The sequence below is a fragment of the Prinia subflava genome, chromosome 19, assembly GCF_021018805.1.
Source record: "Prinia subflava isolate CZ2003 ecotype Zambia chromosome 19, Cam_Psub_1.2, whole genome shotgun sequence".
Classification (NCBI taxonomy): domain Eukaryota; kingdom Metazoa; phylum Chordata; class Aves; order Passeriformes; family Cisticolidae; genus Prinia; species Prinia subflava.
In genome coordinates, this window is record NC_086265.1 from 5,126,276 (window position 1) to 5,138,517 (window position 12,242).

The 12,242-nt window shown below is 47.0% G+C and overlaps 1 protein-coding gene across 5 annotated transcripts in view; it reads right to left on the bottom strand.

The window, feature by feature from the left end:
* TTC28 (tetratricopeptide repeat domain 28) overlaps nucleotides 1–12,242 on the bottom strand; it is a 106,858-nt gene that overhangs the window by 73,941 nt on the left and 20,675 nt on the right. The window contains exon 1 of one of the 5 annotated variants that reach the window (XM_063416106.1): nucleotides 3,039–3,391. The exons of the other annotated variants lie outside the window; for them this stretch is intronic. Coding sequence (XP_063272176.1) covers nucleotides 3,039–3,065 — 27 coding nt within the window. The 5' untranslated portion in view covers nucleotides 3,066–3,391. Of the gene's footprint in view, nucleotides 1–3,038; nucleotides 3,392–12,242 lie in introns of those variants that run through there. 5 annotated transcript variants of the gene reach the window in all.

Below are 12,242 nucleotides of genomic sequence, written 5' to 3' on the forward strand. Positions count from 1 at the left end.
AGCAAACGTGACCACACCACCATCCATGCCATCCTTTTCTCCCCTTAGCCCAGACAGTGCAGCAAATCCTAACAACAGGTCAGAGCAGCCCAAGGCAAGTCCAGGGCAATGGGATCCAGCAAAAATCACCATTTCACTGATGGAGCTGCTGGAGCCAGCATCCTGTGGGCAGCACACGTGGCTCTGCCACCAAACTGTACCCTGGTGCTGAAGGAAGCTTCAAAAAGAGATTTGGGTAAGAGAAAGATTTAGTTCTAGAACTACAAGACTTTCAGCCTGCCCTCAGTGCCAGAGATCATGGGACAGGTCATCAGAGAAGGGAGCAGAGCTGGGGAAGGATCTGGAGCACAAATCTGATGAGGAGCGACAGAAGGATCTTGGGAGGCTCAGCCTGGAGAACAGGAGGTTCAGAGGGATCTTCTCACTCTCTACAACTCCCTGAAAGGAGCTTGTAGCCACCTGGGGGTAATTCTCTGAGTAACAAGTGACAGGACAAGAGGAAATGGCCTCAAGTTATACCAGGGAAGGTTTAGGTTGGATATTATGGAAAATTTCTTCATGGAAAGAGTTGTCCAGCCCTGGCACAGGCTGCCTAAAGTAGTGGTGGAGTCATCATGCCTGAAAGTGTTCAAAAACACGTGGATGTGGCACTTGGGTACATGCTTTAGTGGTGAACAGTTGGGTTTGGTGGTCTTGTCCAAGCATAACAATGTTATGATTCTATGTAATTCCTAAAAACTGAGCTGCCGAACATACTGACATGACTGATTTTACACTTTTCAAAGAATATGATCAATGCAACAAATCAGTCATGGCTGTAGCCAGATCCTGCATAATTACTGGCTTCTGAGAGGCTGTCAGCACAGTGGTGCTCACCCAAATGCCACGGACATCTCATGCTGGAATTCCAGCCTGACTTCCCAAGGCAACAGACTCACACACTGTGCTGGCAGCCCCTGGCTCCTGGGCCCAGTGCCTGTGTCCCAGGGCACTTGGCCAGCATGAACCTTGCTCTGGACTAGAAGACAAGGATGCAGGGGGAACCTGGAAGGAAGTGAAGCCAGAGGTGAGTCACCAAAGTCCACAGGAAAAGAGTCTTTATTAGTTCTGATGTTTGCGGGAAAAAATTAGTAAACAATGGTCCTTTTCTAAACTTAAAAACACAAGGTTTACAACAGAATAGTATTTCAGTCACAAGCAAATTCAGTTTTTCACTTGCTGACGGCAGTAGAACCCGTTACACGTTCCAGGCAATAGCTGTATCTGGGAATCACCAGACAAAGGAGCATACTCCAGGGTTACACACAGGACTAATAAACTGCATGAGATTCTATACAGCACCGTTTCACAGCTGTGAAAGCAAATATCTCTCAATGAGCAAAACACCTTAAACATTTAACAACAAAACCATGGGTAAAGCAAAAGAACATGAGTATAAATAAACAAATCAAGGGAGACTCCAATTCAGTGAAGCAGCACATGCATTCAGCTGTTTTATTCTAATAGGGACAAGGCAGGCAAATGACTTCTTGGAAGTCACTTGAGGGAAGGACCAGCAGTACCAGGGGCTATTGTACCACTCAGTGCTGCACTGTCTCATTTTCTCTGCTCCTCAGACCTGGGGCAGCAGAACCTCCTGCGTGGTCTGCACGAGCCCCTTTCCTGAGGCTTCTCTGTGCAGCACATGACGGCAGCACTGCAACAGCACCGGGCCAGCAGGAACCCCAGCCGCGCTCACGTGAGGCTGCTGGCAGCAGGGACCAAATAACCTCTGCTAGATTCACTGGGGCTACAGCTGAAAACACAGCCTGGTCCAACGTGAACATCGTTTGCATCACATCACATCAGGAATAGGAATTATTTTTTGCTCAGCAAGTAAGACATCTGACAGTTCAGAGAAGTTCAGCTGTCTCACAGACCCTCTACACAATCAAATCTGGTTGCCCAAAATCAACTCGACTTGGACACAGACAGTAATGCAGGGAAAAAAAAAATAACCATCTGACACGGTGATTTAAGCATAAGTGGGTGAGCCAATACTGCCGAGTGAATCCTGACACTGTGAACAGAATCTTCCAGAGCCGAGGAGTCCAGCCAACAGCCAAGAATAATATTTCAGTGGTTCAGTCAATACAGCTGTAACCATGGCCTGGAGGGGTTTCCACAGCCGTAACCACAGGAGTGACTGCACATTCACTTGAAAATAGTAAAAACAGACATTTAAAAATCTACAGCTTGTAGAAATCTTAAAACCAGTTCGAAAGGAGGCACAGAGGGGCCTGAAAAATGCACTGACACTCCCACCGAGCTTGACTGTCATCTGTTTATCCTTCTTATGAGACAATGACTTGAAATAAGAACTCTCACTAGGTACAATCACTTGCTTGAAAAAAAAACCCTGAAGGAACAGCTTCAGACTAGCTGAAAAGAGATGAGGTACCAGTGTACAAAGGCTGACTGATCACCCGGAGCTGCAGTGGCACAAGGCACGTTCCGACCAGGACAGTCTAACACCGTTTATTCGTGTCTCACACTCACAGCCAGAGACGCTCTCATGCCTTTCACATATGATTTCTATTTCTTCCCTGATGTAAGACACAGTATCACACAACATGCTACAGAAGGAGCCCTGCTGGTTCAAGCAGGCTTTCCCAAACGACAGAAAAAAAAAAAAAAAAAAAAAAAAAGAGGGGAAAAGGGAAAAAAAAAAAGAAAATAAAAAGTTTAATAGTCCACATCTGCCAGGAGCAAAGGGTCACTGCCGCAGAGGGGCGGCACAGCACACTCGGTTTGCTGGGTTCCCCCTTCAAAGAATATCCATAAAATCCACTGCCAAGCGCCATGGAAAAGCGTCCAACGCTGCGGCCCCGCACGGACACCGCGCACCGCCCAGCGCGGGGCCCTCCGCGGGCACCGGGACCGGGGAGCGCCGTGGCCCCAGCACCGCCCGCAGCCCGCCCAGGGCACGGAGCGGCGGCACCTCCCGCCGGGGCGAGGGGAGCGCGAAAGGGAGCGGGGAGAACCCTCCCGGCACTCACCTTCTTCCGGGGCTGCCATTTCATCATATTTGTAGAGCGGGGACGTGCAGCATCAAGGTGGCGCTGGGGCGGCGGGCGCAGCGGGGCCGCAGCCCGCGGTCATGCTGCCCGGCCCCGCCACCAGGCCCGCGCCGCGTCCCGCGGGACAGCAGCCGGCCCGGCCGCGCGGGCCATGGGCGGGTCTGTGCCCAGCCGGCGGCTCCGCCCGCACCGGTCACGCCCGGGGCCCGCGGGGCGCGGCCGCTCCCGGGCGCATCGCGGGCGGCGAGACCCGAACCAGGACCCGGCCCCGGCCCGGCCCGCCCGGCGCGCGGCAGCTCAGGGGCGGTGCCAGCCCGGCCCCGCCCCCGCCGCGCGCCCGGCCCCGCCCCCTCCGCACGCGAGCCCGAGGCGGGCACGGACGCACCGGGCCGGCAGGGGGCGCTGCCACGGGAGCGGCTATTGCGCCCCCTGTCGGTGCCACCCGGCACGGGGACAGCCCGTGTGTCCGGGCACTGGGACAGCACGTGTGGCACCGGCACGGGGGACAGCCGGTGTGTCCGGGCACTGGGACAGCACGTGTGTCCGGGCACAGGGACAGCCCGTGTGGCACCGGCACGGGGGGACAGCCCGTGTGTCCGGGCACTGGGACAGCCCGTGTGGCACCGGCACGGGGGGACAGCCCGTGTGTCCGGGCACAGGGACAGCACGTGTGGCACCGGCACGGGGGGACAGCCCGTGTGTCCGGGCACTGGGACAGCCCGTGTGTCCGGGCACTGGGACAGCCCGTGTGGCACCGGCACGGGGGGACAGCCCGTGTGTCCGGGCACAGGGACAGCCCGTGTGTCCGGGCACTGGGACAGCCCGTGTGTCCGGGCACTGGGACAGCACGTGTGGCACCGGCACGGGGGGACAGCCCGTGTGTCCGGGCACAGGGACAGCCCGTGTGGCACCGGCACGAGAGAACACCAAGTGTTTCCGGGCACTGGGACAGCTGTTGTGTCACGGGGATAGCTGGTGTGTCCGAGCACTGGGTGTCCAAGGACGGGGACAGCCGGTGTGTCAAAGCACGGGGTGTCCAAGGACGGGGACAGCCGGTGTGTCCCAGCACGGGGTGTCCAAGGACGGGGACAACCGGGGTGCCCTGTGCACGCAGCTGTGCCCCGGGCACAGCCACAGGCGGTGCTGCAGGTGGGAGCGCTGTGCACTTCCAGCTTCCTCGTGGGGTTGAAGTCTTCTCCCGTCGAGCTCTCGCTGCCAGTGCTGGGGCTGCAGACTGGAGGCAGAGCTGGGCACTGTGGCCATCTCCAAGGAGAGAATTATTCCAACATCACAGAGCTTCAGCCTGAGCACTGCGGGCTGTTCTGAGACTGTTCTAATAAACGAACATAGGCTCAGGAGAGTTACAAATCCTTAGGGCAGGAACACAACACGATTTAACTCTGGGCTTGTATTATTGAAATGGTGCAGAGGTGTAGTTTTCATTGCTGTGAGGAATGACCAACAATGTAGCATCTCGGAGGAAAACAATAAACTTAATGATCAAAAAATATTCACTGCCAGGTGAATACAGGTGAATCCCTTGGAAATATGACAGTTGCTTCTTTCCTCAGTCCCGAAGGACACCGTGCCTTGGGTCTCAGGGAGGCTCGAGCACTGACAGGGGTATTTCAGCTCTAGCCTTGATGCTCACGTCACTCCCTTCCACAGTGACTGTGTGTACTCTGTCATGAACACAAAGCTCAGACACCAGTCCCAGTGCTGCCTTCAGCAGGTCCCATCTTACCCCACACTACCCCCTCAGGCGAGCTCTTTGTTCTGTATTTTTGTTCCCACACCTTCCCCTGGATTATTGACAGTGCATGTGGCAGCACAGAGATGCAAGTGAAAAATAAAGCTTTAAAATGCGGTAGGGACTGAAAAGAACAGGTGTGGCTGAGCAGAAAAGGAACTCCTGCTGGTTTTACTCCCCAGAGCCAGTGTCTCACAGAGCTCTGCTGTTCTATTGCACCAACAGCAGAGCCAGTGGGCCCTGAAACTCACAGATATCCTTAAATTGAACAACTGGTATTGACCATTCTTAAGAGTTCTGTACATAGCAGTCGGTGCTTGAGTCAAGAAACTGTGACTGCTCAGCATCAGACAATGTTCAGCATCAGACAATGCCATTCTCCACACGGCTGTCAGAGCAAAGCTTCATCAAATTCACAGACAGATTACAAAATGTGGTGTTTTGACATCATCAACAGGAGGTTTTTGAAATTCTTCCCAAGCAAGGATAATTAAGTGGAAGCAATGCAGGAGCTGTTGTGAGAGACTGAAATGTTACAGATAATGGCTTAAACATTGTTATGAAGGACTTTTTGTCCATTATGGCAAAACTGTCTAAAGAAGCTGCAACCACCAAAGCCCACCCCTCCCTGAATGTCACTCCTGAAGCACTGCACTGTGAGTTAAGTTTCCTAAGGGAACTTGAGATAAGATAAAGGTGACACTATTTCCAATATTCTCAGGTCTAGCACAAAGGAAATACATAAATAAGCATATTTTATTCCTTTTACTACTTTAGAGTGAATAATGGTCATAATTTGTGCTGGCTGGCACAAAATCATCCAGCAAAATGACAGCCTACACCAATACCTTTTATTTTTTACTTTCTTTGATTTACTGGTGTTTTTAAAATTTGCATTGTAGATCTGACAGTCCAGTATATGGTCCTCCTTTCCTATAGTCAGTGAATTTCAGAAGCAAGCTATGCATTATTAAACACATCTGATAGCTCTCAATCTTACAACTCAACAGATAAAAAACCTTTTAAAGTGTCTTCTTCAAAGTAATCTTTGGCAAGAACCTTTATCTGATGTACTATCACATTTCTTGCATAATCCTTCATTTTCAATAACTTCTAAGTTGCTATCTTTGTTACACTTTGAAATTCCCTCTGCTCGACCCAAGTGAGCATCACCCAGAAGCAATCACACACTGCAAGTAGGAAAAGGTCATGTTGGAGATGGCTTGTTGAGCAGTTTGCTAGTCAGGCTACCCACACAGTATGAGAATTCAGTTCATTTTGTCATTCTACTTAGGTGGCAGCTAAATTGGACAGTGTTCAGCAGGTATATGAAGACTCAGAGAACAACCTGCACTTCCCTGTGCACTGCCTGGGCTGGCAGAGTGTGAGATGCCAGCACTTCAGTAACACCCACAGAGCCAGAGCACTGCAGACCAAGCTCCTAACAGCCGAGTCCCTTGGCAAATTCATGAAGGATAATGAAATCAAGTCCTTTTATTTCTGAATTTATTAAAGCAGCTTTCAATTCATTACAGTGGTTCTGTGTCTGTCACTTTGCCTCCCTCCAGCCAGAGTGCTGAAGGCAGATACAGCACCTCGCAAGGGTTGACAGATGAGACTCTGCATGAGTGAATGAGCTACAGCAGCTGCTGAGCAAGTGTGGCCTGCAAGAGGGAAAAAGGAGTTCAGAAAACTCTACTCTGGGAGGAGGGAACTCTGCTCAAGTACAGGAATTAGGCAATTCTCTTTTAATTAACAGACCAAGTCTCCTGACAAAATTACATCTATTTCGCACCCATCAGGAAATACAGGGTCAACATTCCATCAGTATCCATGCCATCCTTTGGTGTTCCAAATGAAAGCCCTACTCTATGCCTTGGAGAAGGGAAAATGGGGGGGATAATGGGGGAAGAGAGGTGATAATGAGAGAGAGAAGGAGAGAGAGAGAGAGGACAGCAGTGCCCACAGTGCCTGTTCCATCGTCCTTCCCTTCACAGCGCAGTGAGTCTCTGCTGGCACCTCAATTGTAACTGTTATTATATAAACATGATGTGCCTGTGACATATCTGTGATAGTCCTATGGCAAAATGAATTTCTGTAGTTCAATGGATAGGACACATATCCTAAATTTTAACTGCATCTTTCCAAGGAAGGTGTTTGCTTTCAGCACTGTTGAGACTCTGTTATTGGCTTAGGAGGCTTCAGTTCTACCCTTACATGATCCTGAGCAGAAAACCATGTTTGGGACCTGCTTCCAATTATGACTTACCCCTCCTTTTTTCCATAGGAAGTACAATTACTGCTGCTATGGAGACAAGTGTAATTCAGGCAAGATGTGGGTCAAGGCAATACTGGGAAGGCAAAGATTCATAGAAAAGTGCCCTTTCTGCTATCTGTCCTCTCCTGGAGAAGGGTGTTCTGCCAGTCTTCCCTTGCCAACTTCCATCACCATCTGCTGCCTCAGGTAAGGAAGAGCCAAATAAATCACCTGTAAATAACACCTGAAACTTCTCACCAGGAGAGCTGCTCTTCCTCCCCTGCCCCTTCCATTCCCCCACCTTACCCAGTGACTCCAGCCATTCATAGGATCTGCCAGCACTCACATCATCAGCATCTCTGTGGGCATCTCAGCCTCAAATAAGATCTTACTAGCCCAAAATGGGACACTTGCATTAATTTAGTAGAGAAGGCTATATAAATTTAAATCGTTTTCTAGGTATACTTACAATGTCATCAGGTTCCTGAATCAAAACACTGCTTTTATTCCCCAAGTTGGTCCCCTTTGCCTGTTCCCCATAGTACACCTTAAACATATTTGTATGAATTCTTCCAAAAAACTCAGTTGCAAACTGTATTATCTTACATGCAGACAGTAGTGGGACTGAAAACAATCTTGCCCTTCCTGATGCTACTTGGACTAAAGGCCTGAGATGATCATTTTCTGGAAGAGACAATTGATTCAAACGAAAGGTTTGTGTTGAAGTGAAGTAATTCTGTGTCTGAATATGAAATAACATCAAGCAGGATAGAGGATGGCTGTGGTACCTTTAAGGACACTCCTGCACTGAGGAAACAGATCCATCAATACACTAGAGGAACTAACAAGCTCCCAAACCCCAGCAGCAAATTAAATGTGAAACCTTTCAATTATGGTTTAAAATCACATCCCCACTTAGACACTTCTCCTAAAGAGGTGGACTTCAGATACACAATGACAATGACATGAAGAAACTGAAAGATAAAATAAATTAGAGTCAAAGTTATTGTTTTAACAGTTACCTCTTCTGGAGCTCACAGGTGAGCAGGGAAGGAGTTAGTTTGGTGACATACTCTGCACATTAAATTTGTCCTGATTTTCAGGATACAGAACATACCTTCTAAATTAAAAGAAATCATAGAAGCATATGCAAAGTTTTAATAAAAATTCTTTTTTAGCTTTGTCTGAAAGAGCTACACAATAAAACTATTGTATTATAAAGGATCTGTTTTGTCTATTCTAAATTTCTCTTCCACACAGTGGAAATGTAAGCATGTTACACAAGCTATCCTACTCCTGAACCTTGAGATACTCAACAAAAGATCCTGTAACAGTCAGAAACATTTAAAACTCTCTAAGGACTCTTCTCTTACTGATTTAGAATGATAGGCAGCTCACCTGCTGAACTCTCTTGTAAAACGTGTACCAGGAATTTTGTTTGTGTCTGTTCACATTTTCAGTCAGGGCTGTATGAATAAGAGATGTGACACAGTTTATCCATATGCAGCACCATATCTTCCTAAAGCACTGCAAGCTGCATCTCACAGCTGCCCTTTCCACTGCTGCAGCAGCAAGAGAACAGAGGAAAGAAATAAACTGAACTCCTCTAAAACGACAAAGTGCCTACAGACAGCCAGCAAACCCTCAAAACCAGGATCAGATAAATCTCCTTCAGAAAGACAGATGTTCAAAGAGCAATTCCTTCTGTAGGCTACAGTTAATATGAAGAATACCTTGTCACTGCTACACCAGAAATAACCATTTCAAAAGTGGGAAATGACCTTAAGGTGCTGTAAAACCCTACAGCATCACTGACATCACTGGAGCAGAGATAATTTGGCCTTTTTGAGGAGTCACATCTAAGATTCTCAGAACAGAATAGTTCCAGTTGGGAGGGACCTAAAACAATCCTGCAGTTTGCTGAGAAGTATCTCCAATTCAGCACTACAATGAAGAGTTTCTGATGCAGTTTTAGTTAGCTTCACTACTTCAAACAGTAAAATTAGGAGGAAATACCAAAATAGGAACTTGAGATCCTGTCAGTGACCAAGGCAAACCCAGTTAGCTTTGTCCTACAACAGTGAAGCCAGCACACCAGTACATCACACAAGAGTCAGAACCTGACCTCAGTGGCATTTTTCTGCATAAAGCTGTGAGAGCATTTAAGAATAACTAGGGCAGCTGTTGGCTCCAGCCTAAAAATACAGAACACATCTGCTTCATTTACCTTCATGTGCTCAAACACCCAGCACTGAACAAGCATAAGTGCTGCTAAAATTCTTCTCTATGGAGAAACAGAAGGAGCCAACCATGCAGCACAGTTTTCATTCATGCCTGACAGGAAAGGTGAGGGGTGAGCTATTTGCAAGAACCAAAAATAAAAAAAATATTCAATCTGCATCTACATAAAAGTGTTTACTGATGGTAAGAGATTGAGTTAAAATTTTTTGAAGGTTATGTAAATGGAAGTTAATTACTAGATTACTCCATAATCAATTTTTGCAATTAGCATCTTTTCTTACTGAAATTTTATTACAAAAGGTGACCTCACAGCAGACCCAAAACCACAAACCCAGTCTTGAAAAGTCACTTGTACTCATTTCCCCTCTCTTTTTCTCCAGCACAGAATTTTCCACTTAAAAATGTGAGATTATCAGCAGATACCTTAGAAACAGAGGCTTTTGCACAGGCATAGGGCAAACAGGAAAAAATAACATTATCTGCTTCCCCAGAATGTCTCTGCTGATGTGCCTGGACCCCTTGGAACAAGGACTCTGGTGTCACCCACAGACCCCAAAGCCCAGGCCCCACCATGCAGAACAGAAAACACAATTAGAACTGAAATGTAATTAAGTAATTATAGCTGGAAAAAAGATTGTGGTAAGCATCTTTAATCTGATACACAGTAGCTTTGACAGCAGGTTCTTAATGTGTTTCAGAAACACTAAAAAAACAAGTGAAAAGGAATTACCTGAATCATTTAAGTAAAAATAAGAAAGGGGAAGAATCAACTAAAAACTGTTCCATTTATTAAGATCTAGGAGAAATGGAAAAGACTCAACAGATCTTGAATTACACTGTTACACATGATGCCTTCTTTATATGCTGCATGTACAAGCAATGACAGACAAAAGAGAGACAAATTAGTTTGATATATTCTCTCTGCCTGGGCACAGACTTTCACTGCTCAACATGACATGGTAGCAGGCTGTCAGAAATGCACTGATTGTCAGGTTTTCACATTGCTACCCAACCACCATTCTATAAACATCAGAGTTTAGGTAAAATGCTGCCAATAAGCTCATATTTACACTTCAGAGAAGTCTGCTGTTATTTTTCTCCTTCTAATTAAGATGTATAAAGGCTTAGGCCTAATAACCATGACTTTAATGTCCTAAAACTGAAACAGTTTTACAACGGTTTATTCCAAATAATTCCAGGTTCAATAAAAATCAGTTCATTAAAAAAAAAAAAAAAAAAAAAAAGAGTTCTTTTGCTAGCCTCAACTGAGGTCCTACAGGAACTCCCTATCAGATATATCAGATAGACAAGTTGATCCCTAAATCTAACAGCCTGGCCTATTAAATCAGTAATTTATTATGCTGGGTGTCCTGATTATACTAAGAAAACAGACAAAATCTGGGAACATACCTCTTGTAGATCCTTCTTCTACAACATGAAGAAGACAGCAAATGGTGCATCTTGTTTATGAGGAAGAAAATTCCTTTCTGATGCCACTTGTTAGAAGTTTATGCCTTGAAGTCTGGGAGCAGTTATCACACCTAAGGGACACTCACAGGGCTGTGTCCTTCCTTATTAAAACTGCACAGAACACAGTTTGCCTCCTGAGTTTTCCAGCTGCAGAATCAGCTCAGCATGCTGAGGACGGGGGCTCACTGCCAGCTCCAGTCCTCACCAGCACGGCAGAAATGCCTGGGCATCCCAGGCAGGAGGAAGCAGATCCCTGCAGTGGCACAGCCTCGGAGCTCAGCAGAACAATTTCTACTCAACAAGTGCACAATATGAACCTTCTGGCAACTCACAGATGTCACATTCCTCTGGGGCAACCATCAGAGTACCCTTAAGTAGATCCCTCAGAATCTCACAGTGACAAAGATCTCAGAGTGGCAATTTACCCCTGTGACTACTACAGGAGACTTCTTTGTAGTCTTATACACAGACCAGCAAGATTGTAATACTGTTAGTTAGCAATGATCCTTTTAGCAGGAAAAATCATCAGTAAACATAAAAAAATATATAAAACAGGAAAAAAAAATCTCTCAAGCTTGCACTGTTGTTCTACTTGGATAAAGAATTCCTGACTTTCTGTAGGCGGTCTCCTATTGCTGCTTTCCAGCATCTCCCCTCCTCCCTTTAATTAGAGCCTGTGCAAAAGGAGGGAGAAGTAAAGCTATATTTAACTCTCTGTACACCAATGACCAGATAACATTCTGTACTGAATAAAAATATTTTTAGTCGACCTCAAAATCCAGAGGAAAACCCCCATATTTTCACCCTGAAATATGGAAAAGCTTAAACCCACCTTTGGCTTTATTGCATGTGAAGCACTGTTGGGTAAGAGATTCAAATAATTCCTGGAGGCCAGTTAATCTGCAGAGAGAGCAAATGTCTGGCAGCAGAGCCCCTGCTGGAATGTGGAACCATTCTTAATAGGAAGTACAAGTGAAAACTGGAGTCAACAGATTCCTTTGATTCTCCTCTGCTGCAAGTAATTCCTCTGAAGAAGCCCTCAGTGTGTTTTCTGGACAAAACAGGAATTTCCCTGAGCTCATCTCAAAAAACACTGGGAAAGGCATTCTACACGGGCTGCTCCCAAGAGCAGAACTCGGCCTCCAGGACTGAGAAACCCCACGGAGCGTATTTGTACTGGGCACACACCGTGGCTGAGCCCAGGCTCAGTACAGGACATTTCTCAGCATCTTTACAGAGATGTTTTTTCCATTTTTCAGGGCGCGTTCCAGCGCGCACATCTGGCAGCGCTGCGGCGCGAACAGCAGTTCCTGGCTCTCCGTGCATGTGTTCTGCATCCCATGACATCATGCACTCCTCAGCCTGCCAAGGCTCAGCCTCTACTGTACAGACCACCAAAACAGAGCCCCAGCATCCCTGTGGGGAACAGGGCTAACTTCCAGCCCCAAAAGTTCTCCCCTTGCAA